Genomic DNA, 17,461 nt, shown 5'->3' on the forward strand with positions numbered 1-17,461 from the left:
AATATCTTGCTTTAGTAGTACCTGAATGATAGAGGTTTTTTTTTACAAAACTTTTATTCTAGTTGCTTTGTGTGTCTTCATAGCATTCATTTCGACACATATAGAAGTCATGTTCATTCTCTTTTACAGAAAAATACAACTTTGGCACATAGATTTTTCAAGCTTGTTTGAATTGGAATGCCATTGTTAAAGCTAGGACCAAAACTGGTTGGGCTAACCTGCAGTTCAATTTATCTGTGATAGAGCCCTCTTTAGAATGGCTCTGTCTAACTCCGGTGTTGTAGAGGGTAGGTTCTCCCTCTATGGTAAGAAACCAAACTACCAATTAGCTCAGTATAATGTAAGTTAATGCAAGATGTCATGTGCAAAGGTAGAGAGCCCTAAAAACAGTTGCCAATAAATCTCAATATTGTATCGTCAGTAAACGTCCACAAAAAGACATGCCCCAATATGGTGCTTTTCCCGGGATGTTGAACCAACCATGCCATTAGGAATTTTAGGTTGCCAGCAGTCTCACAGTACTGCGGTGGTATGACAGGCTTCTTTGACAGTCAGTCATTACAAATATCAATCAAATCTGCCTCTAAGATTTGTCATTTTGCAAGAACTCATTGGTCTGCACATGACTGTGTCTTCAACCATTAACCAATAGTATCTTCCACTCTTGGTGAATCAACCTGGATCCCTGGGCCAACTTTGAGAGGACTTGCTAAGTCTACATAAGAGAATCAGTTTCCCAACCTTAAAAAAAAAAAAAAAAAGAAAGGAAAAAAAAAAACCAGGAATGAGATGTGTTGGACAGATCACAAATAGCTCTCTGGAAATAGAATATTCATTCATCAATCCACTTAACTAATATATATTGAGAGCCTTCTAAGTACTGCTGAGATGCCAGACAGACTGCTTGTGGTAGTGATGGTCACAAAGCTGGAGGGCTATTTTCACTTTCTGTTCGCAAGGAGCTTATGATCTAGTGAAGGGGAAGACGGTAGTAAGTTCTGTACAGTGGTTTACAACAAGGAAATGTGGTGCAGGATGACTATGTGGTAAAATCTTTCTTTGAGGAGGCCATGGGGGCTAAGGTCTGAATAGCAAGAAGGACCAGCTATGAAAAGGCTAAGAAGGAGGAAGTCAGGCAGAGTGGACAGGCAGGCCCAAATATAGGTCTTTTAAGGCACGCAGTTGGAATATTATTTTCAGAGTAATGAAAAGCCATTTAGGAAACTTAAAATGCGGAGGTTGCGGTGAGCCGAGATCGCGCCATTGCACTCCAGCCTGGGTAACAAGAGTGAAACTCCGTCTCAAAAAAATAAATAAATAAAAATAAATAAATAATCTGATTTATATTTAAAACTATCCCTCTGGTTGCTTAAGGAGAAAGGGATTACTGCATCAACAATGAAAGTAGGGGAACTTATTAAAGGACTATTTGTTCCAGCTTTAAAAATAATATTCTGGCCGTGCACAGTGGCTCACCCGCATGTAATCCCAAACTTTGGGAGGCTGAGGCGGGCGGATCACGAGGTCAGGAGTTTCAGACCGGCCTGACCAACGTGGTGAAACCCCATCTCTACTAAAAATACAAAAATTAGCTGGATGTGGTGGTGTGCACCGGTAATCCTAGCTACTCAGGAGGCCAGGGCAGGAGAATCACTCGAACCCGGGAGGCAGAGGTTGCAGCGAGCCAAGATCATGCCACTGCACTCCAGCCTGGGCGACAGAGCAAGACTCTGTATCAAAAAAAATAAAATAAAATAAAAACAAAAATAATATTCTGGCCATGCGCAGTGGTTCACACCTGTAATCCCAGCACTTTGGGAGGCTGAGGCCGGCGGATCACAAGGTCAAGAGATTGAGACTATCCTGACCAACATGGTGAAACCCCATCTCTACTAAAAATACAAAAATTAGCTGGGTGTGGTGGTGGGTGCCTGTACTCCCAGCTACTTGGGAGACTGACGCAGGAGAATCGCTTGAACCTGGGAGGCAGAGGTTGCAGTGATCCCAGATCGCACCACTGCACTCCAACCTGGGCAACAGAGCGAGACTCTGTCTCAAAAAAAAAAAAAAAAAGTAAGAATAATATTGTGCTTCAAAGAAGTGGCAACAGATTGATGGTAACTTTGACTACAGTGGTTATAACGGAGATGAAGAGAGGTGGACAGAATTCAGGAGCTCTTTTTGGAGGTTGTGTCTACAGAACTTTCTGATAGGGCAGAAACAGGAAGTGAGGGAAAGGGAAATTAATGACTCCCAGGCTTCACTCTTGAGCAACTAGGACGAACGGTGGCGCAATTCACTGAGATGGAAATGACCAGTAAAAATACAGGAGGAGTATATTTAGGGTAAAGTAAGAATCAAGGATTCTTCTTTGGATGTAAAAAAAATTAAGATGACCATTGGATATCCCGGTGCAGATGTGAAGCAAAGAGGTCATCGATACATGTGTCTGAAGACCAGGGGAGAATTCTGGGCTGGAAATACAAATTTGGAGGTGTCTGGATGAGATCACCAAGTAGTAAGTAATGATAGAGAAGAAAAGAGAAGGCCTGGATCGAGCCTAGAAGAACCACCCCAGCATTTTGAAATTGAGCTTGGCAGGAAGAATCAGAAAGACAGAGTAGAAAGGATCAGCTACAGAGGTCAGAGGAAACAAACAAACAAACAAAACAGAATCGCACACCACCATCGTCAAACTTCTGCCTTACCCTGACCATAGACGTGTTTGGGCACGTTCAAGATAAGGAATCATATAACTTTAGTGCTACGAGATCCTTTGGAGGTAATTCAGTGCTATGTCCTCATTTGAACAAGCTGGACCCTAGAGAATTGTGACATGCTTTGTACATTGTTAGGTCTTGGTCCAGAAACAGTCATCTAATACCTTTTATCTATCTGCTGCTTCTATTTTCCTGGACTGGGGTGTGGCTTTTTTCTTACAAACTTCATTTTTCTATTAAAAAATTTAACAGAACAGGGAGGAGCCTTATATCCACTTTTGCAACATTCTGTTCCTCTTTTGGAATTTGGCCTTAGGGTCATTGGCTTGATTTTCTTAATCTCAGTCATAGAAAGTTTTGTAGAGATTAGAAATCTTTAAAACATAATTTGGCTATGGACAAGAAAAAAATCAAAATACTTTGAAATGTTAAGGATGTCGGGGATAGTAGGCATTTTCTATCTCTCTGAAATATGGATATAAATATAGATATGTAGAAATCTGTAGGCTGGCCAGTCACAGTGGCTCATGAGTGTAATCCCAGCACTTTGGGAGGCCGAGGCAGGTGGATCACCTGAGGTCAGGAATTCAAGACCAGCCTGGCCAACATGAAGAAACTCCATCTCTACTAAAAATACAAAAATCAGCTGGGTGTGGTGGCGGGCACCTGTAATCCCAGCTACTCAGGAGGCTGACGCAGGAGAATCACTTGAACCCGGGAGACGGGGGTTGCAATGAGCCAAGATCATGCCACTGCACTCCAGCCTGGGGAACAAAAAAGAAATCTGTAGGCTGCCAGTCAGCTACAAAGAAGATAATAAAATACTTAAGGTCTTATACTTTAAAAAAAAATTCATCCTGTTAATCAACAAATATTTATTTAGCATTTACTGTATGCAACACACTATTCTTTGTTCTGATGATACAGAAATGAACAAAACTGATAAAAATGTCAACCTTCATTCTAAAGGAGAAAAGGAGATGATAAATATAAGAATGTTAAATGGTGAAAAGTGCCGTGGAGAAAAGTGAAAGAGAATAAGAAGTGTTGTGGGGGATGGATGCAATATTTGTGGGGAGTAGGATAAGTGTCCCTGTGAAGGTGATGTTTCAGTTGGCCTGAAGGAGATGAGGGAGAGCTAACTTTGATGAGATCCTGTAGGCAGAGGCGATCACAGGTGCACAGCTCTGGAAGCAGCAGTCTTCCTGGCAAGTTCAAAGAAAAGCCAGGCAGGCAGTGTGGCTGGAGTGGAACAAACAAGGTGGAGAATCATAGATACCGGGCAGAGACGGAGCAAGGGAACAGACTGTGTAGGGTCATTTAAAAGACACTTTCCTCTGGGTGAGATGATTCTCCATTGCATGCTTTAAGCAGGGGCATTGTGTAACCTAACAGGTTTCACTGGGTCGGTCTGGTGATAATAGACTGCTCTGGGCAAGGATAAGGCAGGAGGGAATTAATTAGGTAATATGACCATACATCCCTGTTGCCTTAGACAACACCACTTTACACCTCTTATGGATCAGTTAAAAGGCAGTAATCCTCTTTAGGATTTGGGGCAAGCCTTTTCTCATGCAAAAGTGTTCCCTAGTGGACACTTTTTTTTTTTTTTTTTTTTCTGAGACGGAATCTCGCTCTGTCTCCAGGCTGGAGTGCAGTGGGGCGATCTTGGCTTATTGTAACTTCCGCTTCACAGGTTCAAGCAATTCTCCTGCGTCAGCCTCCCAAATACCCAAGTAGCTGGGTTTACAGGCATGCACCACCACACCCAGTTATTTTTTGTATTTTTAGTAGAGACGCGCTTTCACCATGTTGGCCTGGATGGTCTCCATCTCTTGACCTCGTGATCCTCCCACCTTGGCCTTCCAAAGTGCTGGGATTACAGACGTGAGCCACCGCACACGGCCTGGACACTTTTGATAAATTACATTGTCACCTTAAACTTTAGAGAACACCGAGTCTGTCCAGATAAAAAATTAACACTTGTTTAGGTCAGACTGGGAGCCACAGAGGCGATGAAAAGTGGTCAGATTCAAAATTTATTTTGAAGGTGTTGCTCAGAGAATCTGCTGATGGACTTAGATGTTGTCTGTGAATGAGTGAAAGAAGCCTGGAGACACAGAAGATTTGAGGCCTGAGCAATTGGAAAGACAGAGGTTTTATTTATCAACTTGGAGAAGATTATGGGAGAGGATGGTTTGGGGGCAATGTCAGGAGTTCAGATCTGGATGGGTCAACATTTTGAAGGTTCCTATGAAGCATTACAGAACAAATACTGAGCAGGCCATTAGATAAAGGAGCTTGGATTTAGTGAAGACTTCGGGACTGAAACATAAATTTGAGTACAGGCAGGAGACAGATGTGATGAGTTAGCAAAGACTCAATAGAGAAGAAAGCATGCTATCTAGGGCCTAAGCCCTGGGTCACTCCGACTTTAAGATGTGGAGATGGTGAGGAAAACCCAGCAAAAGGGACTGAGGAGCATTGGCCAGGGAAGCAAGAAAGAGCACAGAAAAGTGTTCTGCCCCAGGAGCCAAGGGAAGACAGAGCCTCGGTGAGTGGCTATTCCCAGGTCAAACCTGCAAACAAACCAGGTAAGATGAGAAATGAGAATTGACCAGCCATCTTAGCAGCCTAGAAATCATGTTTGATTTTGAGAAGAGGCATTTGGGTGACATGGTGATGGGAAAAAAATCTAATTAAAAGGTGTTCAAAGAGAATGAAAGGAGGTAACCATAAAATAACTAAAATAACAAAACGTTTGAGGATTTTATTATAAAGGGAAGGAGAGAAAATGCATGGGAGCTAAAGGATAAAAGAATCCAAGAGTTTTTATTTGCTAGTTTTTGGTTTTTATTTTGTTTTCAAGTGGGTGAAAACAGCTTGTCTGTAGGCCAAGCAAAATGACTCAGCAAAACAGAGAAAACTGTTGATGCAGGATAGTTAGAGGTGAGATTTGGAGTGATGTCCTTGATTGGAGCAGAGGAAATGGGACCCAGGGAGCCAGTGGAAGGATCTAGAATCTTCTTCAGGGCGACAATGACAGACAGAGTGTATGGGCGTAATGGGATAGTGAGCAGAGTGAAGGTCGTGATAGCAGCTTGTGGATGGTTTCTTCTGATTGACATCTTGTAAGATAGACACATGCATGTCCTTTAGGTTTGCAGAGGACAATAGCTGCCTTGCTACTCTTCTGATATATACCTCCACAACCAGCAGCCCCATGCAAGCATTGTTTCCTGGTTTAGGTTCTCAGAGACAGCCATGCCACTGTCCAATGTCTCTGTACCTGGGCCTGACACTACCAATTTCTCTCTTCAATATACCACTCCTCACTGCAGTCTTCTGAGTGTCACCGCGATGTGTCAACTGCCCAGAGCCATGCCAAACCCCTCTAGCACTTCTTTAACGGCATTTCTCCTACGCATCATAAGGTACTGCATATTTTGCAGGTACATGATTCCCGCCAGTGTTTTGGAAGAATCTGAAGGATGGACCATAGGGCAATGACTGTGAAGTCTGGTGCCGACCTAAATACACAAGCAAGGGCCCACTCTGGAAAAGCCAGTCTTCGGAGCAAAGGAACTTTTCAGGAGGCCTTGTCATCCCCACTTGTATGCAACTGAATGGGAAACACTCATATTTTTAAGGGAGGAAACCAAGTCTAATAGGAAGGACCCTTAGTTAGGGGTCCAGAAATGTGGATTCCAGTTCTTGCCCTCATAGACAAATCGTGTTACCATGGCAAAGTGACTCAGACCCTCTGAACTCCAGCTTCCTATCTATAAAATGAGACTGGGCTAGATAACCTTTTAGGCTCCTTCAACTTTTAGAACTTAGTTTCACACCTGCATTCAGAATCAAGCCAACAAGATTAATGACACAATGAAAGTAGTGATCTTTTTCTAAAAATGTTGCAATACATAACTTCTAACAAAATAAAAATGCTAAGTAAAAGCACATATTCGGCCAGGCACAGTGGCTCATGCCTGTAATCCCAGCACTTTTGGAGGCTGAGGCAGGTGGATCACCTGAGGTTGGAAGTTAGAGACCAGCCTGACCAAGATGAAGAAACCCCATCTCTACTAAAAATACAAAATTAGCCAGGCGTGGTGGTGCATACCTGTAATCCCAGCTATTTGGGAGGCTGAGGCAGGAGAATTGCTTGAACCCTGGAGGCAGAGGTTGCAGTGAGCAGAGATTGCACCATTGCACTCCAGCCTGGGCAACAAGAGCGAAACTCTGTCTCAAAAAAAAAAAAAAAAAAACAGCGCATAATCCTGGAACCATTGAAAAGGAGGAATTCAGATATCTGTTTTGTTTTGAAACTAAACAATCAGAAGGGTGAGGGGGTAGGAAGTGGGTGGATGATGAGAAATTATTTAGTAAGTTCAACATATGTTATGTGGGCAATGAAGACCCTGAAAGCCCTAACTTCACTACTATGCAATCTATGCATGCAACAAAATTACACTAGTATCCCATAAACATGTGTAAATTTTTAAAAATTAAAAAAAGAAACTAAGCAACGTTAAACAGGAACTTTCTCTGAAAAACTCTATCGATCTTTAGAAGTTACTTAAGGTACTAAAACTATCAACCCATCTAGTGATTCACAGAAGAGGATATTACACTTGCTATCTCTAAGCTATAAAGAATATAGTTAATGCTGGACACCGTGGCTCACTACCTGTAATCCCAGCACTTTGGGAGGCCGAGGCGGGCAGATCACTTGAGGTCAGGAGTTCCAGACCAGCCTGGCCAACATGGTGAAACCCTGTGTCTCCTAAAACTACAAACATTATCTGGGTGTGGTGATGGGCAACTGTAATCTCAACTACTCAGGAGGCTGAGGCAGGAGAGTTTTTTGTGCCCAGAGGGTAGAGGTTGCAGTGAGCTGAGACTGTGCCACTGCACTCCAGTCTGAGTGACAGAGCAAGACTCCTTCTCAAAAAAAAAAAAAAAAAAAGTAGTTAAAAAATAATGAAAATGACAGACATTTCTAACTCTTGAGAAAATTTTATTTTTATATATATGAAAAGGGCCTCATTATAATGTTATGTGTTCTCAGGTGCTAAATATTTGCCTGAATTTTTTTAAATTTCTCGGTATTGTTTCAAAATGTTCAAATTACTTGTTAAATGTATCTAGGAAGAGAATTTCCCTAAATCAACAAGAAAAGGTCTGATAAATTTCAGGTCTAACAAAGGCTTCTGCTGTTTAATATAAATATTCCTCTCTTTAATTTCATTGCATATCAATCTTAACTCACCCTGAATAATTTCTTTACCTTTTGTTTTCCTTTCAGATAGTGCTTTGTTTTGCAAATATTATTTCACCAACTTGAGCATAATTTCTGCAGTCTACACCATTTACATCGCAGATGATTCCTTTGGCCAAGTCGAATATGCTATATGACTTACACTGTTTATACAGAGTTGTTTGAGTAGAGGAAAATAAAAATAAATTTAAAAGACTTATTACAATATAGATGTTAACAATTGTGCTTTGCATATGAAGAGCATTCTAGAAGATTGCTATCAGTGAGGCTATAGATTGAAAATCAATTTTGTGATGTGGATCATGGATGACGATCATTTTAACAATGCTTTTCTACTTAATATTCCTCATTACCAATGTCGCATATTTGTAACATGACTCACCAACCTGTTCCTTATGGATATAATCTTGGCCTCATAAACATCATTCTGTAGGCAGCAAATTAATGAGTCACATTATAAGAAGAAACAATGTAATAAGTATCAGTGAATGATGGGTTTTAGACAATACACACATTACATTCTGTTCCTAGGCTAAATATTACATCAGACTATTCCCTTTGGAATTCCCAAGAAAAGGCAGAGATTTGCTGCCACAGCATAGAATAAGAATCAGACACTAGCTCCTGCTTCAGGAAGGTCACTTTCACTCCCCAGAGATCCTAGGCAACAGCCTGAGCTTCTCATAATCCAAACTAAATTAAATGGTAGAGATGGCCTTGCAGCCTTCAAGTCTGCCCATATTCTATGCATAGTACTTGATTTTCTTATGAAATTAGATTGGATTCCCAGCCCAAACCTGGAGAGGCATCATATGAGAGAGAAGAAAAGAAAATAGGGAGGACCAGCTAGCAAGTGGAACACCAGCAATGTTAGAAAGCTTTTAGAGGGTATTTAAAAGCAAACGACACTGTATCTAAACTTTGTTTTCTGAAAATAGTATGTCTATCCCATTTACCCACATACATAGGTACTCACACCAAATGTCATGGACTGTGAAATTATTTTAAACAAAAGGAAATTTTACATTTTGGAGCATGAGAATATTGAAAACGTTAAGATTGAAAATGTCACTTAGAGAGATAAAAAGCAATAGCCAGAAGATGTTCTGTAACTAGTATCTGCATGACTTTACATTATATAAAGTGTTTGTCTATACATTGTCCTAAATTTGATTTATTCTATTTCATTATTGGGATTTTCCTATCCTTCTGCTTTAGGAGATAGACTGTATTTGATATTTTATAGGGTTTTTTCTCATCCCTCATCTGCAGAAAGGGACGTATTTGGTATTTTGAATAGTGGGAGACTGGATTAGTTTGCTAGGGCTGTCATAGTAAAATACCACAGACTGGGTGGCTCAAACAACAGAAATTTGTTTTCTCACAGCTATGGAGACTGAAAGTTCAAGGTCCAGGTGTGAACAGAGCAGGTTTCTCCTGTGGCTTGCAGATGACCACTTTCTAACTATATCCTCACTTGGTCTTTTCTCTGTGCACATACATCTCTTTACTGTCTATATTTCCTCTTCTTATAAGGACACCAGTCTGATTAAATTAGGGTGCATGCTAACAGCTTCATTTAGATTAATCACCTCTTCAAAAGCCCTAATCAGGACAGGTGTGGTGACTCATGCCTATAATCTCAGCACTTTGGGAGGCAGAGGCAGGTGGATCACTTGAGGTCAGGAGTTCGAGGCCAGCCTGGTCAACATGGTGAAACCCTGTCTCTACTAAAAATACAAAAATTTGCCAGGCATGGTGGCAGGCTCATGTAGTCCCAGATGCTCAGGAGGCTGATGTGGGAGGATCACTTGAACTCGGGAGGTGGAGGTTGCAGTGAGCCAGGATCATGCTACTGCACTCCAGCCTGGGTGACAGAGCATGACTCTGTATCAGAAAAAAAAAAAAAGATACAGTCACATCCTAAGGTACTAAAGGTTAGGGCTTCAGCATATGAATTTGGAGGGAGGGGATATAATTCATCCCATAACAAAGATAGAAAGCAATCAAAATATTTTTGATGTCACTGTATTCCCTGTCATATGCAATTGCCTAAATAATATTTAGTCACTATCCATTTTAATCTTGTGCCTCTGAGGATGGTGAACATGAGTCATGTAAACCAAGGGTGTCCAACCTTTTGGCTTTTGGCTTCCGTGTAACACCCTGGAAGAAGAAGAATTGTCTTAGGCCACACATAAAATATACTAACACTGATTTTTAAAAATCACAAAAAAAACTTACAATATTTTGAGAAAGTTTCTGCATTTGCGTTGGACTGTACTCAAAGCCATTCTGGGCAGCATACAGCCTACCAGCCACGGGTTGGACGAGCTTGATCTAAACCATCCTAGGCTGTGGCAATGAGCTGACCTTGACTTCTCATGAGATGTGGGACCCCTCCAACCAGTTTTTGCCAAGAATATCCAGACTTCTTCTCCAGGCAATAAGAACAAATGCTCTAATTTATTCATTTGAAACATAGTAAGAGCTACATGTATAATTTTCAATTTTCTAGCAGCCACATTAAAAATTAGCAAAAAAAAAACACGTGAAGTTGAATTCAGCCTACTTTATGTAACCAAATATATCCAAGGTCATATTATTCCAAATCATAATCAATATAAAGAATTCTTAAAGACGTATTTTATTCTTTTCTCATACTAGGTCTTTGAAATTCTGTCTGTATTTTACATTTGCAGCACCTCTCAATTTGGACTAGCCACATTTCAAATACACAACAACTACATGTGGTTAGTGGCTGTGTTGGACAATTCACAATCCGGTTCTTACATTTTAAAACATTTCCTGGGACAGTTGCTGTCTTGAATAAGAAAATCGAATTATAAGCACTCCCAATTCAATTATATCTTGGCTTGTGAAATCTTGTAATATTAATAAGTTCATAATGATAATAACAATCAATGGTAGTAACTTTCTTGTTTCCTTTGGGACACCAGAGTTAAATTTCTGCCTGATTAATTTAGGGAAGCACACCTGTCACAAAGATCCTGAACAGTCCTCAAGCAGGTGATTTGTGTATGTTATTCATTGACCTACAGAGCTGATATGCAAACGTCTTTCAGAAAAGAGTAATAATAGATGCAGGGACCTTGAAACAATCTATTGCCCTCATATTCCACCCCACAAAAAATTTATGTGGCTGTTTGATGTCCCAGAACTTTAGGAGATTTTCCTGAGGATCTTATCACCTACAGCCACATTCTCAGCCAGAACAAAGGAAACCCTTACTGTAGTATCCATGTCATATTCCTTGGACCACTGGGAGCTCTTGCAATAATTCATGATAGTTCGTGACTCTGCACCTGAAATTTGATACAACCCCAGCATGTCTGGTCCTGACTGGTGCTTGAATCCTCCTCTTTGGGTTGATGAATCTTGACTCATGTTTTAAATCAGCCAGTAAATAAGATTTATTGAGTACCTACAGGTGGCTACTTAAAATTGAAGACAAACTCATTTATAACACATAGCCCCTGTTCTTAAAGAATCTAATAGGATCTACTAGAATCAGGCCTTCACTTATAGATTATGTAGGAAGTAATTAAAGGCAGTAGAATGTCAGAGAAGGGATAAATCATCAAGAGAAAGAGTGGTCAAAATGAGACTTCAAGGAGGAGATAAGACTTTTTCTTGACCTTGAAATGAGCAGAATAAAAAGCATACTGATTGAAGGTAAACTTGGGCTGAAATGTAGCACTGCCCACTGCCACGCTGAAGGTCAGTGAGAAGACTGGCTTTCCCAGGAGGAAGCACATCTATATGTTAGGAATCATGGTAAAGCTGAATGGATAGCATGCAGCCAATTTAAACAGGAATTTTTTTTTTTTTTTGAGACAGAGTCTCACTCTGTCCCCCAGGCTGGAGTGCAGTGGTGTGATCTCCATTCACTGCAACCCCTGTCTCTGGGATTCAAGCAAGTCTCCTGCCTCAGCCTCCCAAGTAGCTGGGACTACAGGCATCCGTCACCACGCCCAGCTAATTTTTGTATTTTTAGGAGAGACGGAGTTTCACCATATTGGCCAGGCTGGTCTTAAACTCCTGACCTTGTGATCCACCTGCCTCGACCTCCCAAAGTGCTGAGATTACAGGCATGAGCCACCACGAGCAGCCTAAGCCGGATCTCAAAGACATGGCATGTTTGCATGTGATACCACAGACAATGCATAGATAGGATTTAATATGAGCAAAATAGCTTTTTATTTTAAATGATTTTAAACCATCATTGACAAAATGAAGAAAGAACTGACTAGAGCCAGGGAAAAAGAGGTTCAGAAGTTTTGTGATGATTAATGAGTGTGATGACAAAAGTCTGGATATGCAATATAATTTAAAAATAGATTAAAGGAGGCCAGGCGCAGTGGCTCACACCTATAATCTCAACACTTTAGGAGGCCGAGACAGGCGGATCATGAGGTCAGGAGATCGAGACCATCCTGGCAAACATGGTGAAACCCCATCTCTACTAAAAATACAAAAAAATCAGCTGGGTATGGTGGTGCACACCTGTAGTCCTGGCTACTCGGGAGGTTGAGGCAGGCGAATTGCTGGAACCTAGGAGGTGGAGGTTGCAGTGAGCTGAGATCTGGACACTGCATTCCAACCTGGTGACAGAGTGAGACTCTGTCTCAAAAAAAAAAATAGATTAAAGGAAAAGGTAACAAGAGTTTTAAAAGACTGCTCTCTGAGACTGAGAAATAAAAGAAGAGCCTTAGAATTGTATCTGAGGAACAATTCTGTAGTGTGCATTTTTAACAAAGAAAATCCCAGGCTTAGCCTAACAAATCGTTCATCTATGCCCCAAACAACTTCACACTTGGTTCCATTGATTCAAGTTCCTCAGGAGTCAGAATCCCTGAAGGACATAACCCTATTAGCAATGGCAGTTATGAAGGATGTGAGAAGTGAAAATTGACCTCTGTATTTCATTAGCAGTCTTCATCAGAGCAGAAGGGGGACAATACAATGTCTGGAGGACTGGACAATTCATTACAAGTGAAAAAGGGGTTCTGACATCCATTGTGAATTTTGCTTGCCTGAGACAAACTCATCTCTTTCCTCCTTTAACTCTTCTGCCTAACCTTGTCAAGTTGCTGCAGGAAAGAAAGATGCTTCTTTTTAGTTGGACATAAGTTTAGGCTATCTGTGATAAATCATGTCAAGCATGATTTTGACATACTTCTTGGTCCTGGATAGGGCCACAATGATGATATTCTAGAAACAAGGTCCAAATCTTCCCACACAAAGATATGAACTTGTCAAAGCAGTGAAATGGCCGACAGGGCTTTTTCAAGCACTGCTAAAGGACAGGAGCTAAAGAACAGACTTAGCAGAGTGGGGCAGAAAATGAAAAACGCAAGTAACAAGCAGGAAGAAATCTACAACAGTGGTAGTTGTCTGACAGGCACATACTGGTAGGTGAAGGATGCTGTTATGTGAATCTAGCAGCAAGATACAACATGTCCAAACAAGCAATGTCGGGGGTCTGAGAGCAGGTAACAGGGACCCCAGCTTAAGACCTTGAGTTCAGGCATAACACTCAGCATACTGGGGGACCTAGAGGGAAAGACAACATCCAAAAGACAGGGTCACAGCAGAAGACCAGGAGACATTCAGGAGCGGGGAATGAGACAGTGGATGACTATTAGAACTGAGAAAAAGACACGGTTTTTTGGTCTCAAGAGAACAACGCCAGTGACTCAATTACTGGAAATAAGTATGAAGAGGACAGACAGCGAAGCTTCCTTGATGAATGGATTTATTTATTTAATAATAAATATTATGTATTTATTTTTAAGGATTTGACATTAGATAAGAGGTCTAAGATAAAAAAATTATCTCTAACATTTTATTAATCATCCAATCCTTTTCTATCAATGCTTTTCTTAAAAAATTACATTATCAGCTAGGCACAGTGACTCACACCTGTAATCCCAGTACTTTAGAGGCCAAAGCAGGCTGATTGCTGGAACCCAGGAGTGTGAGACCACCCTGAGCAACATGACAAAACTCTGTCTCTACAAAAAATACAAAAATAAGCCAGGCAGTCCCAGTTACTTGGGAAGTTGAGGCAGGAGGATCAGTTGAGCCAGGGAAATGAGGTTCCAATGAGCTGTGTTTCCACTACTGCACTTCAGCCTGGGTGACAGAGTGAGATCCAGCCTCCAGCCTCAAAAAAAAAAAAAATATATATATATATATACATATACATATACATATATATGTATATGTATATATATGTATATGTATAAAATATATACATATACATATATATATGTATATGTATGTATGTGTATATATATATAATCTGTTTAGCTTTATCTTTTTAAATTTTGACTAAATTTTCAAGCAGCCATTTTTCTGTCTGAATTGTTTCAGATAGTTTCCGGAGAAAGGAAAACAGGTTGTTGGCTAAATACCAAACTGCATCTCATCATTAGAAAAAAGCACACCAATTTCATTTTTCTCCACCTTTATTAAGTACAGATTTTTTGTTTCTCATCCAGAAAGTTCTGTATTATCGAGGCAGTGCTAACTCCAGGATAAATGATACAGAAACTATTAACATATTATGTCTATGATGAAACTGAAGTCGAAAACAAAAGTGTTTCAAAAAGAGAAGTAAAAAAATGGAAGGAGGAAAAGACAAAATATTCTGCCTTCCAAGTTAGATAGCTATTTGTATGAAATGACATATTTCAAGAGCAATAGAAACTTTTTATGGTTCTTACCTATCTATATGTGAATTTGGGGGATGTTTCACCTGCTTATTAGTGAAAGAAAAAAGAAAACACTTAGTAAATTATTTTTTAAAACTTTTTTTTTTTGCTCAGAACCAGCTCCACCCAAATCACTCTTCGCAGTGAACAAAACCCAGACTTCAGTGACTTTGCTGTGGGTGGAAGAGGGAGTAGCTGATTTCTTTGAAGTTTTCTGTCAACAAGTTGGCTCCAGTCAGAAAACCAAACTTCAGGTACTGTACCTTTTGATTTACCTTTTCTCAGTTAATTTTAATTAAGGCTAATTATCTGGGCAAAAAAAAAAGAATCTTCTGTTTCTTTGAACTATGTAAAATGAAAACTGTTTGTTCTTTTGTGTTTCAGTGATAGCAATTAACAGGATGCTTAGACCAAGCCCAAAAGATATTATGAGAACTTTTATCTTTGTCTGTATCATTTGTCCCTAATTCATAGCCACTCCAGGTCAGACAAAGGAATAAAGGAAGCAGCCCATTGAATTGATGAAGGGAATGAAGACTCTATCACATAAAATATAATTTAGCATACATGAACCAACTGCCAATTATATAAAAGGCACTGTACAGTACACATATAATAGAGTCAGTATTTGCCTTCAAAATATTTTTATATGATATGGACATTGCATACGTATAGAAAAAAGTAAAGTAAAATGTAAGTACCACAAGGGAGGTCCATACTACGGAGAGAATTTAAAAGAGATATGCATATCTAGTTTGTAAGGGGGACAGTTTTGTTGCAAAATCAAGGCTGAGAGAAGGCTGTTGCTAAAGCTCTAGAGTTACAAATGTCAGATCTGGTAGAAAGAGCTGTCAGAATGAATGGAAGGAAAGAGATGAGCCGGCAGTTCTAGGAGTGGCAACGCCACAGGGAAAAAATATTTCACAGCAAGAGGTGGAAGGAAAAGGAAGATTTGTTAGGGAGTTTACATAAGACAGAGTGTAGATTAATATATGAACATAAGTAACTGATTTTTAAAAATAATGAAGTTCATGAGATTGAGAAGAAAAAAGGATTGCTGGGAGTGCAAATCTTTTCATACTGAATGCTAAGATAATTTGCTTTGATTCCTTTCTCCTTTTGATATTCCCTTCTACAAACATATCTCTTGTTGATTTGTACTGAACAGCTGAATCTTCTCTATTCTAAGAATCCATTTGGAAAATAACTGCTCTGCCAATAATGGATTTTCTTCTCTATAACTACAGTGATGCCTTCCTTTAAAAAAACAATGGTTAGTTAGCTACTTACAACTGAGTCCTATTAGCAAAAGTCTTTCCTTAGAATAATTCTTCTATAGAATAGTGAAAGAGATGGAAGTGGAAGAAAATGCTGATGACTCTCATCTCTTTAGGCAAGCGTGTTTCAAAATCTTGTTTTGAAAAGATACTGGCTCATCTTTTGATACTGTACAGCAGTACTTGTCACTAGTCTGGCCACGGGTCCACCAAGTTGGCAAAATTTTTGACTCAAGAATAGGTCAATACTAAATGTTTCTGAGTGCAAAAAGTTGCCATGTCTTTAGTGGATGCTATATGAAAGTTGAGAATGTAGTCAAAGGGGTAGTGTCCTTAATATATAAAGAATTGCTACAAGTCAAAAAGGTAAAGACAAACAACCCAAAACAAATATTTCATAGAAAAATAAATACAAAAGCCTCTTGAACAGATGAAAAATTGAGCAACCTCATTTATGGTTAAAAAATGTAAAATAAAACCACAATATACAATTTTCACTAATAATATTGGAAAAGCTCAGTTTGAGAATGTATGGTATTGGAAAGAATGTAGGGAAGCAGGGATTGTCATGGATTCATGCCATAGGTGAGGAACTTGAAAAATGCCTGTAGAGAACTATTTTTCAATAGCTTTCAAAATTTTAAATGTGCACTTTTTTGACTCAGCACTTCAAAGAATGTTACACTAGCAAAGAACATATGAATATATGTGTATGTGTGTATGTTCACACATACATATTACATGCATACATTGTGTGTATATATGTATGTGTGTGTGTGTGTGTGTGTGTGTCTTCCCAAATTTGTGAAATGATGTTCATTGTAGCATTGTCTGCAATAGCAAAAAATTAGAGATCATTTACACATTCATCAGTGGAGGCTCACTAAAGAAAGTACTGTATGACCTTTCAATGGATTTCTATGCAGCCCTTAAAAAGAATGAAACAGCTTAACCTTCCATTTTGATGGAAAAAGCATCAAAATGCATTGATAACTAAGGTGAGAAATAAGCAGAACAATGTGTAAGCTAAGCCATCACTTCTGTTTTTTAACTATGTCATATGTGTTTATACATCCATAAAACGCATATGGGAAGAAAAATAATGCCTGACAACAATGGCTTCTTCCATGGAAGGGAATTGGTCAAATGGGGAATGGGGAAAGAAGGAAACATTTTTCAGTGCTATCCTTTGTCGTCTTGTACATTTTTTACTCTGTAAATCTATTACTGACTCAACTATGAAAAATATTTTTTAAAAAGATAGATGAGGATAACCTAAATGTATCTTATTTTCTGAAATCCCAGGAACCAGTTGCTGTTTCTTCTCATGTCGTGACAATCTCCAGCCTTCTTCCTGCCACTGCCTACAATTGTAGTGTCACCAGCTTTAGCCATGACAGCCCCAGTGTCCCTACGTTCATAGCCGTCTCAACAATGGGTAAT

At 39.6% G+C, this 17,461-nt stretch overlaps 1 protein-coding gene across 2 annotated transcripts in view; it reads left to right on the forward strand.

The window, feature by feature from the left end:
• PTPRO (protein tyrosine phosphatase receptor type O) overlaps positions 1 to 17,461 on the forward strand; it is a 280,097-nt gene that overhangs the window by 212,156 nt on the left and 50,480 nt on the right. For both annotated transcript variants that reach the window (XM_032253729.1, XM_032253730.1), the window contains exons 13-14: positions 14,856 to 14,995; positions 17,324 to 17,456. In XM_032253729.1, the coding sequence (XP_032109620.1) occupies positions 14,856 to 14,995; positions 17,324 to 17,456 (273 nt within the window). The remainder of the gene's footprint in view (positions 1 to 14,855; positions 14,996 to 17,323; positions 17,457 to 17,461) is intronic.

The sequence above is a fragment of the Sapajus apella genome, unplaced genomic scaffold (genome assembly GCF_009761245.1).
Source record: "Sapajus apella isolate SASKATOON/1434 unplaced genomic scaffold, GSC_monkey_1.0 scaffold84, whole genome shotgun sequence".
Taxonomy (NCBI): Eukaryota; Metazoa; Chordata; class Mammalia; order Primates; family Cebidae; genus Sapajus; species Sapajus apella.